This window comes from Anser brachyrhynchus (assembly GCF_964034855.1).
Source record: "Anser brachyrhynchus genome assembly, chromosome: 3".
NCBI lineage: Eukaryota > Metazoa > Chordata > Aves > Anseriformes > Anatidae > Anser > Anser brachyrhynchus.
In genome coordinates, this window is record NC_137696.1 from 16,487,020 (window position 1) to 16,506,203 (window position 19,184).

Here is a 19,184-nt window from a genome sequence, read left to right on the forward strand (position 1 = left end):
GAACGTCAGCTTGTCAGCTCCACCACACGAGACCTGGGTTTTTCCTAGGGGGAAACCAAGGTGTATCGGACACCCCAGCCACAGTGGATCACAGCAGATTTTAACTCTTCCCTTTTCTGATCTTCTCACCTATAGGACCGGGTGCTGCAGGGCTGGGCTACCTTCCCATTGTAGGGCAGTGCCACCAACCCCAAGTAACCGCGGTGCCCTCGTCGGAGCTGCGCTAAGTGAAGCAGCAGCCAGGAAATGGCAATCACAGTGAAAGATGGGCCATTGGAGAAAGGAAACAATTTAAAAAAGCTTTTACTGTTTAAGATTCACCCTGAAGACAGCAAACATAAGATAACTGTCAATATTCAGAGCTTATCTTTGCGTGAAAGATCTTCTGATACGGTGTTTAGTTAATGTGGCTAATGAAAGAAAACAAACTTGACAAAAATAAACCCATGAGGACTATTTAAAACAATAGATTGAACCACCTGCATTATTTCCCATGCAATTAAAACTCTACAATTAGTATACAGTCAGAAAAATACCAAAATGGTGATAGCATCGCTTATCTGGTTCTCTAGTGACTCACGTTTACAGCCACCCCCAGCGCACACCGTAGGTTAACTCTTCACACCATGGGTACGTACAACTCAGAAATATAAAATTAGACGCTTTTGAAGGACACTGAGCTCCCTCTGGTGAAGGCATAACAAGTTTATTAAGTAAGCACCACCTCTGGAAGTATAATCCCCTCTGGCTTCTTCCACGGAGTTTATTGGTTCAGTTTTCCTAACCATGAGCATCATTAGGGCAATGCAGTAATTAAGAGTTGTTAGAAAGTGAATTCTCAAACTGCAGATTAGAAAATTAAACTATTTCCTGATTACATATTAATGGAGCACAACAATAGCAGTTGCCATAAGCTTGGAAGGCAACCAAGGGATAAATCTGTGTACTTAATTACCATAAACAATGGCTGCATAGAAATGAAGTTTTATGCACATTCCCTTCTGTAATATGTCTGATATCAGTACACACTTGACAATTCTTGTTCAATTATCTCTATTATTTAATGCGCTGTGAACGGCTCTGTGTAAATAAAATTAACCACCCCAATTACTTTGAATTCATCTAGGGACAACGTAATAAAAAATGTGAAGAATTCTGTATGCCTATTAATCTAAAACATTACAGAAGCTTTCGCCAGATTTTCTTGTCTATATTTATTTTGTCTACATTTATTTTAGTGCACTGCTAATTCAATTACATTTACCATCAGTGGTCAATCAGCAGCAGCAGAGGTTTTTTTTTTTATTTCATTAATCTTTATACGGTACCACAAACGTGCTCAGCCACTGGTAAGGTAGAGGATCTCATACAGAAAATACAAATATGCTTCTACTTGAATTTGGGAGCTTGTAGCTAATCAGAAAAACAATTAAAAACACTTCATACCCTGTGGTCAGATAACAAAATATCTGATAGCTGCAATTTTTTAAAACAGTTGTTTTTGTAACTAGTGAAGAAATAGTGACCAAAAAAGCTAACTTTAGATTAGAGATTTGTAAACTGGGCTTCTTTGTTTTTTATTTTAATTGTATTGTGTGATAATTCTGCATTTTAATTGGCACTTCGATATCAAGATGACAGACACCTCAAAATACAATGACAGAAGAATTCACAATGGAGAAAGACGCTGTCACCAAAGTAGAGACAAAACTATTTTGTCCATAACAGGTTCGGCACAACATGCGGAAGCACAATCCCGAAGAAAGCAAGATAATCCTACCCCTGTCATCATTTGGTGTCAAGCCATTGTAATAGAGCAAGAAGGGAAATCAATGCTATTAAATTGCGATTTTTATACTCAACCATACAACTTCCTCCTCTTCCTTTAACCTCTGTGCTGGGTTTCCTCTGAACCCGCTGAATTTCATACGGTGTGCGTTGCAACCCCCCTGCTAGGCACGTAACTCCGACTTGCCTCCAGACGGTGAGAGCAAATGTGCCATGGGCTTATTCGACCGAGTTCAAGACACTGAAACACTGATTGCCCTCCCGGTTTTGCAATGTACCAGCAACCTCCATCTCACTGGAACAAGGTGAGATTACATTTTCATTTTAAGCACAAAGACCAAGGACTGAGGTATGGCACCAGCGACATAAATTACAGGATATTAATAAGAGTGTGACTATTCAGATTCAAATGGAAATCAGCAAGCCGGTAATTTTAATAACTTTTATTTTTTCACACATCTTAGGAAAGTGTTTCTAGTCAAATCAGGAGCAGCTGGCGCTGGAAATGCAAAGCTTCAGCTAGATCCAAACTCTTTGCCTGGCTGACGAACTTTGAAAATAGCAGCTCCCCTCTGGCCGGGAGCCAGAAACTCAGCTCCCCAGCCAAAAAGCTGTCTGCGGGGCCAGAAAATAGCAATGTACACGCGATGAGGACCTGGGCTCTTTTTCTACAACCCTGTTTCCGTTGGATTTCTCTTTTCCTAATCCTGCACAGAAGACAGCAGTGGAAGGGACATCTCTGCAACCCCGATCGTGCCCTATGGACTGGATCGGATTGGACTGTGCCAGAGTCTCCTCTCCTCCTGGTCAGGAGGCAGCGGGGCACGAAGAACCTCCAGGATCCCCTCCTTGCAGCTATCCACAGCCCCTGGTGTGCCAGTAAAGCTAAGGGGGCATTTTCAAACTTTTATTTGCAATTGTAAGTGCCCAAAACTTTCACTACAAAGTGGCATGTCTAACTGAGTCAGCCACTGCCATGAGCTGGAATTTAACCAAGAACATACATTGTCTATACTCACAGCTGCTTTCCTTTGGGTAAAAACTATGGATTCTTCCACAGTTCCCAAAGCCTGCATCATCCAAGGGGTAGCTACTACATGTTTCTGGTCTTCCTCCTAGTCTGTAGTAAGGAAATTCCCATCTGCTTTAATGTCTTAATGGATGGGAGCAGAAGACAAAGTCCCTTCCTGTCAAACGGATGTAGCCAGAAGAGAGATTCAAGCTGCAGCCTGGAACAATCCCTCCTGGCCAAGCAACAAAAAGGAATCAAACTCAGAGAATGAAGAGCTGCCAGGTGGCAAAGAGCCTCCCCACTGGAAAACAAACACCCCCAGTTCTGTGCTGGAGGAGGATGAGAAGGAAGGGGGAGAGCTTTCTTCCCAGTAAAAGTCTAATCAAGAACACGGCCAAGCACAGTGGAGAAGGAAAGGATGGTCCAGGCCTCAGCAGACACAACGGGGACAAACAGACCATGCTCACCTCCTCCTTGAATTTAATTCCAAGGCAATGATTCCGCCGTGAGGTGAGTCTCCCAGTCCTGTGCTGCTTTGGGCTTTGTGTGCTTTTGGCACACGTAGAGACAAAGCTGGAAATCCCAATACAAAATGCAGTCATACACCGATGGGGACACAAGATCCTGCAAACATTTTTGGGGCGATTCAGCACAAGGCCTTCTCCGTACAGTGGTAAAAACGCAGCATCCTGTTTCACCTGTTGAATAAGGCCAGCAGAGACTCCTACTTGCCCGAGGCTTTCCAGTATTACAACCCCAAGCAGCACAACATCAAGGAAGAGATTTGCCTAAAAGAGTATTTTAAATACACATCCAATTCATTTGTGGTTCTTGTCCTTTATGGTCTGTTTCCAGGACCTTCAAGCTACATGTGGCCATGTGACCTCCTGGTTCCTAAAGCTTGCATTTTCAGAAAAAAAAACGACACACAAATATCAAGACTTTTCATTACAGCTGTGACAGCTGCCAACATTTCTTGTTTCTCATCTTTCTGGTATGCACCAACACCTAGGGGAGCATTTGCAAAACCCCAAGATCATCATCAACAGCCCTTCAGGGCTTTTCTAGCTATTAGCCTGCAGGTACTTTCTTCTGCAAACTTTGCTTTACAAACCATTTAGTGGTCTGTGGTGAGCTGGCAGGTCACACAGTGTTGACTCATCCTTTTTATTTCCAGGTTTCTCTGTCAGACAGACAGACACTTGGGGGAAGAAGCTCAGACCTTTATGGAGGAAGCTGGGACTGAGACAGAAGCACAGCTGTTATTTGTCTGTGTTAGGATTTACTTCCTGAAGAGAGGTAGGAAGGAAGAACAAGTGCCATCCTGACAAACAGACCCACTGATGAGATGAGACACAGACAATCCTCTGAAGCAACTCCAGTAGGTACCAGAGCAGGAAGGAGAAGGAGCAGGTGGGAGAGGAACCTGCAGGAAAACGAGCCAGACAAGGAGCTGGAGGAAGGGGACTGCATATGGGACAAAGAAGCAGAGCTGACTCAACAACATTTGAAAGGCACAGCAAAAAGATGTTCTTTTTTTTTTTCTATTGCCAAGGCCATATCACATTAGACTGTTAAAACAAAACAAAACAAAAACAAAACAAAACAAAAACAAAAACCTACCTCCTAATACTACTTTTCCATGTAAGCAATTGCAGTTGCGGCCATAGGGATAGTGTCTGATGACAAATGGGATATTGATTGGCAGGGGAGGTGGTACACAAGATAGTCTCTCTGTTAACATGTGATCCCTAGTTAGAAAAGTTGCAGAATCCTCACTTTGGAGGCTATAAAGCTAAGTATAAGTAAGAAACTCCACTTTTCATAAGTTTTTTCCTAAACTGTGTCTCTGAGCTGAGAATGTAAATGGGATTTTTATCAAGGACTCGTCATATCATTTCTTTTAAGTTAAATCCTCGGGAAATGATCAAGAACATAAAACTAACTTCTCTATTATGGCTGCACCACTTGTTCCCTCATCCCCAGTAAAAGAAGCGATGGGCATCCATTAGTATTCATGTTGCAACCTTTACAGCTATGCTGTACAAGCCACTCTAGCTGTGTGCTAGACACCCCATTTTGTGCAGAAGATGTAAAAGACATGCATCTTGCTGCATGTCTGACGTGAAGAATACAGCCATTTTTGTCATACTTAAAGACACAGGAAACTCAAAAGCATAAGAAATATAAGAAATTCCTTTTAAAATGAAATAGATGACATAATTGATACCATGATATTAGATTTTTAGCCCCCCCAAGTATACGGTGCTGACAACTCCATATGTACCTAGAGGTAGTGTTCAGAGTCCACATATGACTTGTGAAATGCCACAGCAGTTCCTTCGTGCAGAACACATGTTTCACAAATACAACAAAGTACACAAGAAAGTACAGGATAATATATACGCATTTTCATCAGCTGAGTATCTAAAAGACATGCAATGCATTTGAAAAAGTACTTCCAAAACTCTAATAGGTAAAAGTTCTACTAAACACACATCCACCCAGGAAGGAAATTCTGACCTTTTTTTTGCAAAATTATTTTAAAAAGTCAAACCACCTGAGCATATGACAAAGTTAAAAAGCACTGTAATATCTGGATGTGTCACAAGCTCATTTCAAAATACTGAACTTTAAACAAAGTCTATTCATCTGTATTTCAAAACTCATCACTGGATTCATATCTACTTTAAAATCTGTTATACCAGTTAGAGGTAGGCTTCAAGTTTATACCATCAGACACACGTAACTTTTTAAGACAATTTAACCACGAAGTAATTTGCACCAACTAACTTTTTCCCCAAGGGACAGGAAGAACACGTTTTGGACCTACGATATTATTTATTTTTGAAGCATCAAAGCACTATTTGTTTCAAATGGATGCTGCCAAACCCCTCCATCTCTGATGACCATCAGCACTTAATATCCATGTAACGTACATCACGCAAGTCAAAACCATCACATTATTAACAAAAAAATCACCCATATATTTTAATCCTTTCAACTGCACCCATAACACCAAGTAGTACAGACTTTTTAAGACCCACTCTCCCAAAAATAAATAAATAAATAAAATAATTGTGGAGCATCAGTAACCAGATAGTATTCTCAAATTTCAGTGATCTAGTCAATGGAGCCTTCCCCCATGTACTGTGCTCTGTTTCATGCAGTACATGGCTTTAGCTGGCCAAATCTTTTTTTTCCCACTGAATAAGTAGAACAGTGAAGATCTTACTTTTTTTTCTCTTTTTCTTTTTTTTTTTTTTTTTTTTAAGCAGTGGCATATCAATGAGGCACAGATGTGTATTCCAACTCTGCATGGATGAGCACACTGTTCAATAGTGCTGGCTCACACGGTATCAGGGCAAGTTATCACTTCCCATGAAGGCACTCTTATCACCAGGGCCCAGAGAGGTGGCTGCAAATCGCAGCCTTTTTATTTTCAAGGCAGTTTTGCTGAACATTCAGGCTTCAAAGATTCACACTTCCAAAACTCTATAAGAGTTTGTGAACGCTCAATTTGCCAAAACTGTTTACAGTGTAATTGGGCACTGTACCTGTGTCCATGAGATAGCGAAGGCGCTTCTCCACCAGCGCGGCACGGGTGTCAATTTGCTTTTGCTCATTCTCTAGTGCTGCCAATTCTCCTACAACATACTGACTGGTGTCTTTGAACCCTTTCTGTTAAAGAGAACAAACAAGAAGAAAAAACATCACTTGTAAGTTGCATTTTTCCTTTCCACAAACACTTAGTAAGGCACTTACCTAAACAACCAAATATCATGCTTGCTACCAAAAAGCTAACGCTTACATTTCATAAACTTTACAATTTTGCCAAATGTTCTCATTTGTTTATTAAAACATCCCACTTTTTCCTGTAAGGAACATTTGATTTTGCAGTTTTTAACTACCTGGCTGACTTCTGGAAACAAATTATATGAATTTCAAAGTACATAAAAGCAGCTGTAAAAAAGCATAATGAAAGGAAACGTAATCCAAATAAAGCGCTATTTAATGTGCCATTTCATTTCTTATTCAGTTTTAAAACCCTAACTTTAGGGGCTAGAAGAACTACCACGAGAGTCTCTAACGACAATTAAAACGTGGGCTTTGGAGATTAAAACCAAACCCAAACCAAGCTCCCTGGCTTGTTTAGCTCCTCTGGGTCAACTGTAATGATGTCTTTCACCAGACGAGGCTGTAATGCCTCTCTGGGTTTCCCCTACTGCAGGCAATTGCCCTGCTACACAGTGATCTGGAAAAATACTGCTAATTACCTTAACTGCGATTCTTATCCCGGGCAGCAGTGACAAGCCGCCTGGTGCAGGCTCCCAGGTGCACGGGGACTGACCTGCTCTGGCCTGCTACTCCACACCAAGACGCTGGCACCCGCATTAGATAAATCAAACTGAGCACTCTCCTTCCTGAGAAAGTCATGGTAATGCTAACGACTCAGGCTTGCCCCTTGTGCCCACTAAGGGCTCGGTGCTGCCCTGCAGATGACCACATGCTTCTTAAAATACTTCCAACAAACACCCAACTGTTTGGCTCTCCCATCAGGAGCAGGAGAACAGTCCTCCAGTACCTCAAACTCATTTTCATGTGGCTCAACAACTTTCACCCAGCCGTACCGGGTCATCACAGGATATATTCAGTGGTGAACAGCCATTCCTGAAGCATTTTTATACAGAAGAAGTTAGGAATAAAATATGACTCTTTCTGAGTAACCCCTTCCACCTCCTTGAAGTCCTGAGCAGCCCTCCCACAACTCTGCCACAAAGCCTTGGAGATGGTTTAAGATGGGAAAAAAATGGCAAAATGACTTCATGTTTCATTTGAACTCTATAAAGGATACAAGTAAGATCACTGCTCCTTGAGAACTGAAAAAAAAATACCTTTTTTTTTTTTGAGACTTATCTCCCTACTGGAGGCTAACTTGTTGCTGTGTAAGAGCCAAAGATACTTTCACTGAACATTTTCAATTGTTCTCCTGTAAATGTGTCTGAAATGGTCAATTCAGCTTCATATTCCGGTGACAGGTATAATAATAATCCTGCCAGCATATTATTTCAAATAAAGACATAATCAAAGTGATGGTTAAGGGAATGGCTGAACTCCCAGACCAGTAACGAGCACAGAACTTTAAAATTAAGGGGATGTGAATTTAATAGTGTAATGTCCCCAGTAATCCTTTTCTTCCTACACAACAGCCAACTATATCAGCTCTAATGGAAACCTTTTTCTACCTGACATACAGCCAGAAAATCGACAGCAGAACTACTTGAGTGTAGTCCCTGAAGGAAAAAAAAAATCAGTGCACAGAGCTGAGGTGATGTGCAATATATTGCCTTTCATCAACTACAATTAATTGAAAATAGTACGAAAACTTCCCTAATGTCAGCATGCATAATTGTTAACAATTGTTATTAGAAGATGAAAAGAAATGCTGTGTCAGGCTGAAATATCCCTAGAGTTCATGTGTATCATCTGCATATATAATATGAACTTACTGTGCCAGAGCTTCTCAGCTCTGCAAAAGTACAACTGTGCTAAAAATAACTGTTGGGTTCGTAAAAAGTTGGATGTTTTAGGGTAGATGTGACAGTGGTAAGAAATCTCTACTCAGCTCCAGACTGCTTCAGCAAAAACTACAAACGTATTTAGATAAATTGTGGAGAGCACCAAACGACCACCATCAAAGGCTGTGTTGTGTTTTCAGACAAAAAAAAAATAAAAAAAATCAGGGTAAAACTTGTTCTTCCTGCTTCTGTCCCACAGCTGTCCATCAAAACCAGCTTTCTCCCTGCGGTCTATCAAATATTTCCCTCACAAATCAATTTTACACATGATCAGCCCATACCCCTACTGAGCTGAACCTCCCCGTTAATTAAGTGAAGAAATTACCATATATATTATATTAATGCAAACATCATTCAGCTAGTAATTCACGGCTGATCTGGATAATGGAAAGGTTGAACACCCATTAACCCAAGCCAACAAAATGGGTTGGCTGAGAAATTCTAGCAGGTCTCATGTGACTCTTCCCTCTAACTGCAGCTCTGCGGTATCTGCTATTGTAATAATTAAAATCCTCCCGGTAGATCAATACTGGAATCTCTTTATGGGAAGTGCCCTGATGGAAATGTCTCAAGGAAGCTGGGGCTGTGGAACTCTGAAAAATTCATTTTTTTTATCTGACAATTATCACCACACTGCAGACTAATTCAACAGTGCACCCCTCTCACTCTGCTTTGAATGCACTGGAGATTGACATCTAAAAAAACCTAACATCTCATTTTAACAAATAAAGGCACTATTTCCACATACAGTTTGGAATTATCAGCAATCATGAAACCAGACAAAAAATTAATATACATTAAGCACTTCATCTTCTGATGGCTTCCTCTGAGTCTCAGTTATCGCAGCCTTCTCCTCATTTCCTCTCTTTGTATCTTCCTGTATTGATCTCTGCCTTTTCATCTCTTGAAAAAAGGGGAAAGACATGTAAAATTATTATAAAGCTTGATATTTATGTATTGAAATGGGGACTTACATTATCGGGTTTTAATATATTTATTGTTAAATATTATTAAATCATAAGATGGGAAAACATGTTTTATATTTTCTCCTACCTGGTCTGCTCTCCACGTATTGACTGAAAGACTGGAGCTGAGTTTTTCTGACGGTGGAGTCCTTGCTGAACACAACAGGATTTCTAAAACGTTCTGTTGCTTTTTGTAATCGCTCAGCACGATGCTCCTCTGTTCCATTCTGCTAGAAAAACAAGGCACACAACAGTTTCTTTTGTTTAGAAACGTGAAGACACAAATTCGAAAGGTATGTTTCGGTGGGGGAACACAATGCAGGTTTTGCAAAGAGGATTTCCCAACTCGGACTGCAGTTTATAGAGGATGAAAGTATCGGCTGCAGAGAAAAAAAAAAAGGAGAAGAGTGATTAACTTCTCCTTTTTTTGTTTAATGCGTGGTGGCAACGATTGGCTTTTTGCTATCTGGGCACCCTCACGCAGGCCCACGCGTTTACCAAGCAGCCGGCCCCGTTAGCGGTGACCAGTGTTTGTCAGCAAGGCAGATTTTAAACGAAAATCTCTCCTTTGCAACTTTGATTTGTCGAGCGTTGTGCTTGCTGCTGCCAAGCAGCGGCGTGCATGCCCCGACCGCCACCGCACCGCCGTGCAGTGCCTTTCGCCTCCCTCCCTGCCGCCTCGGTGCTGCCCGGGAGAGAATGGGCTCGTTTTGTGCAGTCCCCCAGCCTTGTACGACAAGGAGAACTAGTTTCTTATTTTATGCCCATTGAGATAAACTACTAATGCTGGATGAAGGCTAAAAGGTAGGATTATAATACTACCCCGCTGAACTGCGTTTCATCAGCTATAACTTTCCAAAGCCAGATTTGTAAGTAAGCCTTTTACAGTGAAGGAAACTACAATTATCTTTTTCCAGGGCTTCCTATGTTAATACTGGTAACAAATTCAAATGGTTCTATCGACGCGAAATATCCCAGAAGACTGAACCACTGCGGTGTGTGGAAGCTGCAGATACCGAGGTGCTGTGTACCAAACAAATATTTCATTTTATACCTAATCTTTTATTATTTTTATTAAGTGTTTTGAAAGTAAATAGGGAAAGGCTAAGATGCATGACTAATAGCTAAGCCTGCTGAATGCTGAAACTGGTTATCAAAAGCTACCAAGACTTTGCCCTTCCTCTGCATTGAGACAATCAGTAATGAGGGAGTTCTCCAATGGCCTATTCTCTAGCCTCAAGGAGGCCGGGGATACACAATCCTCCAGGGAAGGTAACAGTTTATCCTTTTCCACAAACACAGAATGCCTCATTTATAAACGTGTAAACTGCATTTTATTAAAAAACAAATCCGACTCAATGCCGGGAGCTCCACGAGAACAGATGGACACCATATATTCCTCAGAAAGCCGCTTTCAAAACTCTTGGTTAAAACGCCGGCCGCAGAGAAAAACTGTTAAGTCGCACCTTTTGTGGGAGCACCTTAAAAAATCGACCCCTTTGCAGGAGCTTTTTACAGGGAAACACCGTTTTCATCAGGTTGCGTGGTGGCACATTACCGTCATGGAGGTGGCCCCGGCATCGTTTGTGGAATTAAGCTTTAGAAAAGTATCGCTCCTATCATATGGAGGTTTTTCAGCTGCAATGAGCGGGTGGTTATGGTGCTCGTTAAATAGAAGGTGCTTTCCTGTTAACAGTGCAATAACAGCTGACAGTCTAGACTCTTTACCAAAATAAACAAACATGACTAATTTTTTAGGCCTGGCAACATGCTAAAATATCAGTGTGATTAGCCAGTAAATCCCATTTTAAGAAACCTTTTTATGACTAGGGACTTCTGCCACTTTACAAATGTATTCCTCTAAGCCCACTAATTCAGTTAGCCTTTTCAATCCATTGTATTATTCTTGGGCCAGCTTCATTTTGCATTAAATCCACTGCAGAAAGCTAAATTGAACGCAAAAATCAGACTTGATCCAGGCTTCCTTTTGTTCAAAGATAGAGACCGAAAGTCCTCTGCTGCTGCCACACACTTTCATCACCAATTTATAGGAACCGACAGTGTAAGGGAAAAGCAATGAAAGTCATTGTTTTGGGACTTCAAAGCATCTCTGTATCTGGGGAAGGAAATCCTTTCAGTCAGCAGTGCTTTCCCCACAGACTGCAGGTGGGTGAAAAGTTATACCCAACTGGAAGTGCCCCAGAGCCATAGGGATATTAATGACATACACGGCCCTTTTTTTTTTTTTTTTTTTTTTTTTGGATAATAATAGTAAGAACACGAGGGGGCTAATTAAGAAAACGAAATGGAAAATTGATTGGTTTGTGCTTTACGCTGAAGTGGTGAACATTAAGAACAGGCAAAACAACCGCATACTGGTTTTTTTCCTCTCAGAAGCACTCAAGTATCCAAGTATGTATGCCTTTAAAATGTAACACGGCTTAGTTTTAAAGGCGAAGAAAAGAGGGGGTCAGGCTGGGAAGGGAAGCAAATCACTGAGACCAAGTCTGCTCCTGTTAAAGGAGAGCCTCACTGCTGGCTGCACTGGGCGCAGCATACAGCCTGTGCTGCACTTCTGATTTAAGTGACAACCTGAGCGGTACACGTTTGGAGACACTTCTTATCCCTCTTACTGCTATGCCAATTACAAGTATCGAGATCCAAAGAAAGAGGAAAATGCGTTGATTAATCAACAGAAAAGAAAACCCCAGTGCATTGCAAACTATGCGAGCACACCGCCGTGAAGATTTTCTGCATTTCTTACTGTGAAGGATTTGGTAAGAAATCATTTTCCTCCTCAAGAAGTACAAAACAGAAATCAGAACATACAGGTACTGAGACAAAAGCGTTAATCAAAACTTACCTTAATGTCTTGCTCTGAGCTATCAGTTACAGCTTTCTGAGCAGCACTGGAGAATGAATTTGCCACCTGTGGCTGAGCTTCTAGGAGCTTCTTCAGCTTCAAATCCACCAACTTACTGTTTTGTTCTGCTAAATATGCAAATACCACACACAACAGAGTGAGATGCATTTAAATGCAGAGTTGGCACAACAATGTATCAATCTAAAAGGTAGATTTCATTCACTTTACTACCATTTCAAACTAAAAACTAGAAGGGAAATCATTTTTTTTCACGATTCAGATTGGCATAGATTAGTGGAACATGTTACATACATAGATATCCCCTAAATTTTCTTTAAAAACACATTAAACAAATACAGCACTCAGCTAAACAAGTATGCACAGCATAAAGAGAGGAGATGAAACACATAGAAACTAGACAACGTTTATGTGAAGTCACTCCCAACCTGTTCATACCTATACTTTGGTACAAAAACACACTTAAAGAGCCATTTATTTTCTGATGACACATAACAATTTATCACATATTGTAAGTACTGATAACCCCTCAAGTTTATGAACTACTAATTCATCCTAAGGCTCCTTGGCACAGCTCCTCTATGTTAAAATTGCAGTATCAAAAGAGTCAGCTTTCTAGTAATATTTTACTGTGATTTATAGACGACGTCGAAGCCAGGAGAGCCGTAAAACACGTCACGACTGCATCGAAGGGACAGATCCAAAGCGTGCTTGAGCCCACAGTTTTTTTCCATCAGTTTTAGGAACTTGGACCAGAGCCCAAATAAATAATAGAATCAAGAACTTTACCTCCCGACAGTGCTCATTGTGTATGTGAACGTTGACAGCAGTGTGTAACACACCCAACTACACACACACACTTATACACACACATAATGACGAGAGAGATGTTAATAGCACACCACAGCACAGATCTGCGAGCCAGCCCTGGGCAGGAAGGCAGAGACCTCCTCTGCACGCAGCACCACACGAGCAACTGCCCCTGAAATGGAGCAGATGCAGCATCACCTGAGGATACTGAGCATGCAGCTGGGCCTGGGGTCGAGCACGAGAAAACCGGCACTTGCTCTGCTTTGCTACAGGCAGAGCCCCAGTTTTGCTCTGCGTGCTGGTGACTTCTGGCTGGTGTGGGAAGTGGAGCCATGACTGCTTTGCCGCACACCTCCTTCCAAGGTTTGGAGCCCTCTGATTCATATTAGCCCAAATATTTTTGGCATGCTAGCAATCAAACAATGCCTGCCTCCAGCAGCAATGGGCTGGGCTATGACGGAGGACAGTTTCCCTTTCCTCTGGCACACCCAGTCAGGGTGTCCTTAATAGAGGCTCGCATGAAAGGACATGCACAGCCTTGCGGGTTTATACATAAACATCGTGTAATAACTATGATATAAGAGGTTCACATTTTATCAGATACATTCAGAGCCGCATATGGTGGCTGTGCTAACAAACAGACAGATGCAATATTTAAAACCAACAACCTGCAGTTAAAAAAAAAAAAGTTTTCTTGAGATAGACAGGAGGGACTAAGATTCAGCAGGGGACAAATTAATTAACGCAGTCAATAATGATTCAAAATGTGACATGTCCCTTACAGTTTTGCGTTCAGATGCTCCCAGGGGATTCAACCTTCGTTAGAACTTGGCATGAATTGGCAGAATTCCACCAAAATCTGTGTACACTGATTTCTATCACAGCATTAGGCTGCTTTCTGTATTATAGCTCTCCCTCTTTCTTACTCATTTGAACAACGCTGCTTGTCCTTCTGGCTAACAGGAACATCGACCTGCAAAATCATGTCCCAGCTTATTTTCCAGAACGACTTCCCATGGTAGAGATGAAGCGTTTGGTAGTGCTTTGCATCCCTGAGAAAGGCATCTCTCAAGAAAAAAAGGCCCATGGAAATAAAATGGTGGCAAGTCACTGGGGCTATGCGATGGGAATATTCATTTACTGATTTTATATTTCTCCTAAAATGAACCAATATTTATTGGAAAATCATTTGGCAGCATTCTACTCTAAATCAGCTTGAGTCAAATGCTGGAAACACTAAATGTATTTTCTTATGTGTTTGGAAATACTCAAAAAAAAACAACAAAGGACATGAAACATCTTCCGCACTCAAGAAAAGCCTAGCTTCCTAATGCAACTGAAGGCAAAGAATATGATGTATAGACATCATTGCTGGTTTAATTTACAAGAGGAAACACTAACTGAAGTGTTGTGATTGAATATATCATGGGTTACACACTTTGGTCCAGTTGGCACGAGCTAAACCAAGCCAGCAGATGCTGGAAGAAGTTCCCCCTTGCACTCCCTGTTCCCTGAAGCTGCCCAGCACTTGCCACACTTCTCTGGGCTGCTGTAGTTCGATTTACCTTGCGGTGAGCAGAAGCAGACCGTGCTGCACAGAGGCCCTCAGCACGCGCCGGTGCCACTGGCAGCAGGCAGGCACACAGAGCACAAGCTCCCTCTGCAACTCGCTGTGAAAAGAGGAGCACCGCGCCTCTTTGAAGATCTAGCTCCTTTGTAAATAAGCATCTCCCTTGGGGGATTCTGACACATTTATCATCTGCAGAGGAACCTGAACTCCAGTTTTGCTGGATTACAATTTTTGAAGGTGGAAATGCCACTACAATGACTTATTCTTGTTTGACCAGCATGCAATGTGATAACACAAGCATTTCCACTAGAGTGTGAGTGCTTTTAAAATGTGTTATTAAAATACCATTACTTGAACTTTTTAAAGTAAATAGAACTAATTCTGTTCAAATTTATAACTCCATGTCCCCAACAAGGAACAAATAAATACAAGCCCTGGTCCTCGGGAAAGAGCCGGAGAGATACCAAAGTCTATACAGAGACAAATTTGTTCCTGTTCACAGAGCACGTGGGCTGGGATATCAGCGGAGAGCAGCAGCTGTACTCACCGACGTGACCTCTCGCTCCTCTGTCCTGCCTACACTGCTGGGACAGCCTAGACAGGGTGATTTCAGGTGGCTCAGCTTTACAGACCTAGCCTTGGGCCCCTTCCCCATCAAAAAGGAAGAGACCTTTAAATCTGCTAGGACTGGAAATAATAAGTTTGTTGCTGATTTTAAATTTCAACCAAATGTAAATGCAAAATATTCAGAGAGAATAAACATTAGGGTTTAAAAGACCTGAAAAGGCACAAAGGAATAAAGTTATGACAGAGAGAAGCAGCACATCAGTACTTATGATGATGGAGTGTTAGTCATGCAAAATACACAAAATAGCCATTATTTAAATTACCCGTTGAATCAAGGTCATTTTCTAGGTTAGTAAGCTCATCTCCACCTCCAGTAACAGAGCATTCAGGAACCTCCTCGTTAGTATCTATCTCAATATTATCATCATCCTCATCCTCATCTGTAGGAACATACAGCATTAAGGTTAGTGTTTTCTTATGTACATGTACCACATCGCTAAAAAAAATAAAAATTAAAAATTTTAGAAAACAAGCTGAGTTATGATAAAAATGCAAATCATTAAATAAGTCTGGAAGGAGACTTCACCCTGTCCACTCATGGGTTTATCTCTAAACTGATGCAATCCGATATACACCCAGGGAGCTCTGCTGGAAACTCCTGCTACAATAAAGGCAGAGGCTGGCCTCAGCAGTGGCTGCTTGCTGTGCTGAGCGCCTGGCTAACTCTAAAAAGCACATGGGTTTTTTTTGTAACTTGAGTCGTAATTATTTCCCCTAGGCTGCCAGTTCTCTGTGACACAAAGTGGGATATGGGTGCTGGAGCTGGCATACGGCAGCTTTGAATGAGTCTGGCCACAGGAGGAACTGGGAGCTTCAGGCTCTGGAGAAAGAAAGCATCTCCCAGTACGAGCTCCCAGTTGGGTGAGACTTGCTACTCCTTACCTTGCACAACATATCGCATATAGGAACGCTGCACCTTGCTTACGTGTTAGTGTCTCCCGGCACCTCTGACCCAAGCAGGAACACCCCTAGCTGGGACACCACACTTAGCAAGCGCGGCCTTTCGGTGTAGCAAGAGCACGCTCACAGATTGCTGCCTTGCTGTACCGCTCTGAATCAGGCCTGTTTGTAAGCTACATACATCTTAAATAAAATAATAATTGTAATTATGCTTTATATTTTTTATGGCATCTCTCTGTTGGGTTTCTCAGAGTGGCTCATGAATATCACTTGTAAATTAGCCCCGTAATGTTTTATGAACTGGGTGATTATTATAATTACAATTATGATGATGATGTAGGTAAATTATGGCACAGAAAGAGTAAGTAACCTGAGGAAGATCAAATAGCAAGTGTTGAATTGTGAAGCAGATCCCAGAAGTAATTCTGACTCACATTTTCAATACAAATATACAATGAAATTAAACAAGGTCCATAAAAGCTAGATTAGTACTTTCAAAGCATGTAGCTGCATTGTATTTACTCGCTTTTAAGTCTCATATCAAGTGCTATCTACACTTGTTCAGACTTATACGAACATTTTTTTCTTATGTACGTATGCATGCGTGTAAAATTGATGAAAAAGAGGATGCTGGAATATGCCAGAAGAAAGAATACACATGTAGTAACTAAACGAACTTCAAAACACTGCACAACAGGGAAAAATACTAATTATAATTACAGAACATTGGTACCTTCCAATAACATATACACAAAAAGGATCCCAAATACAGCACCAAGATGCCATAATCCCGAATAGCAGAGTTTTGGGATTGGTGCTGATCCCATGCTGTCTGTCTTTGAAATAGACTAAAGGTCCCCCTCAGGCCTGTGGGCACTTCGGGCCCACACTGCTGACACGCAGGCCATATTTTTGTTTCTTTTCTTTACCTCTTTATCTCTGTAGTCCCTGCAATTCCCATTTTAGGAGCCTTTTGACTTTTTGTGTGTCTGCTACTCTTTTCTAACCAGCTGCTCCCTCAATTCCTCTGTAATTAATCAGTCTTTCGTGCAGTTTTACTGATTCAGAGTAAGGCTCTTGCTACGACACAGGAACAAAGAAGTTTCCATTTTCAGTGTCCATCACCAATGTCAGAATCGGTTGTGTATCTGAAGCACAAGCAGTCTGCATCAGTAGGACACCAGTAGGATGCAGGAGGACTCCTCTGTTTCAGCTGACCACCAAGATTTCCCTGGGCCTCTCTCCACTAATTCCCAGAGGTCCCTGGAAGATTCAGCTCCCTTCCAAAATGGCCCAGCTTGAGCCAGGTGGCTGGAGAGCATCTCTTCCTAGCCAAATCACTATCTGCAAGCTGATCCGGTGCCAGGTGGTTCTTCAGGTGGGCAGAAACACTCAGGACTCTGTGCAATATTCTTTCTGCTCCCGTTTAAATGAATGGACCCGGTTCTGTAACTCTAATTCTTTCTGGTAGTGGGGAGGTGGATGAACAAAGTGGATGGGCACCACCAGTGGTGGAAGAGAAAGGATGAGGGACACTGCAGTGGCAGAGGGAAGTCAAACCCACCTCGAGCCTCGATGATTTCCAAAGCACCCTGGCAAGTCAGCCAGCAAGGGCAGCTCGCAACTACCAGGCAGCCAGCAGGATGCTGGATGTGTCAAAACACTCTGAACAAGGTGACAGGGTTTAGGACTACCGGTTACTGAGGGAATGCCTGTATTAAATTCTTTGATTTTCTTTAATTTAATACACCACCGTTTTAGGTTACAAAAGAGATGGGAATCTTGAAGATACCAGTCCCTAGTGTCACGTAATGGCCTGACCTAGTATTTCATTTAAAGTTAGTGGACTTGGACTGAATATGGTTACCAGGAGATTGAGACTCTAGAAAGAAATGTCAATGAAAAACCTTATTTTCAAGAAACTTCAGAAGTTTTAAAATACCTTTCAGAATTGACAGATTCCTTGTTTCCAACTACTGCTTTTTTTCCCCTCCAACTTCCACGTTCTTCAAGTGTATTAAAAGAGGAAATTTATTTAGGGAGTGGGTTACAACAAGATTTTGCAATTATAAATGATAAAAGAAACAACATGACAAAGAGAAAATATATCTTTTATGAAAAAAAAAAAAACAAACAACACAAATGACTAGTGCAAAAAAACTTAATACACTTTGTCTAGAACCGGGGCAGGTATTTAGAAGACAAGAACCGCTTCTTTGAAAAATACGTAAATGTGGATCCTAGAAAGACAGCAAATCTTTACGATGTTGAGAAGAAATTAAAAAAAGAAAAAAAAGATAAATAATCAAGTCAACAACTAAACGGCACCGACCACTGTCTACACACCCTGGACTGAAGAGACACAGAGAAAAAGAATCTTTTGGCACCATACGGAAATGCCAGAGCACTGCTGGAAAAAAGATCAGTATATGAAGGCATTGCAGCAGTACTTGCTCTTTAGGGAAGAAGACATCTCCATCCTCCAGCACTGTCTCTAGGAAATCTTTCAAGCTTGTGGATATTTGGATATTTAATTTATTTACTTTCAGGTACAAAGTTCACTTTAAGGCTATGGGATGTGACAGGAGCATCTGACCAGTAACAAAGGAAGCAAAGGCGGGGAGGAGAAGAAACGTAGAGTTGAAATACTGGTTCAAGTGTACAAGAAATCAGATGTTAGAACAAGAAAGTACAATGGTAACTGCCAACAAATGCTGTTTGTTAAAAATATTAAATTAAGGACTTAACACTGGTTTACGAGTGAGACTAAGCACAGTGTAAGACTGAGCTACCACGCGCTTTCCCTTCAAATCATTGCCTCAGTAGTAAAATCTCTAATATACCCTGAAAACTTAGTTAAGTATAAAAGTGCTACGCAGTGCCAGCTAGCTCATGTGGTAAGTTTTGAAACTGCAGTCCATTTTTCTAGCTTTCGTTAGTAATTCTGATTTTTTTAAAAACTTTTTTTTCCTCTGTGTGTCTCACAACACATTCAGATGCTCCTTTTCCTCTGTTTTTCCCTTCTTGCTCCTCTAACATCTCTCTTCCTTTC

At 41.4% G+C, this 19,184-nt stretch overlaps 1 protein-coding gene and 1 long non-coding RNA gene across 18 annotated transcripts in view; both read right to left on the bottom strand.

The window, feature by feature from the left end:
- Positions 1-6,351, bottom strand: part of LOC308191858 — a 24,198-nt gene extending 17,847 nt beyond the window's left edge. The window contains exon 1 of the long non-coding RNA XR_013948319.1: positions 1-6,351. This exon is cut by the window's left edge and continues 2,152 nt beyond it. This is a non-coding gene — a long non-coding RNA (uncharacterized lncRNA).
- EHBP1 (EH domain binding protein 1) overlaps positions 1-19,184 on the bottom strand; it is a 213,889-nt gene that overhangs the window by 29,521 nt on the left and 165,184 nt on the right. For 4 of the 17 annotated variants that reach the window (XM_080584719.1, XM_080584713.1, XM_080584704.1 and 1 more), the window contains 5 exons: positions 15,496-15,612; positions 12,208-12,335; positions 9,433-9,574; positions 9,176-9,282; positions 6,358-6,481 (listed from right to left, as the gene is read on the bottom strand). In XM_080584719.1, the coding sequence (XP_080440845.1) occupies positions 6,358-6,481; positions 9,176-9,282; positions 9,433-9,574; positions 12,208-12,335; positions 15,496-15,612 (618 nt within the window). The remainder of the gene's footprint in view (positions 1-6,357; positions 6,482-9,175; positions 9,283-9,432; positions 9,575-12,207; positions 12,336-15,495; positions 15,613-19,184) is intronic. The other 13 variants (XM_080584705.1, XM_080584720.1, XM_080584716.1 and 10 more) reach the window with 7 other exon arrangements.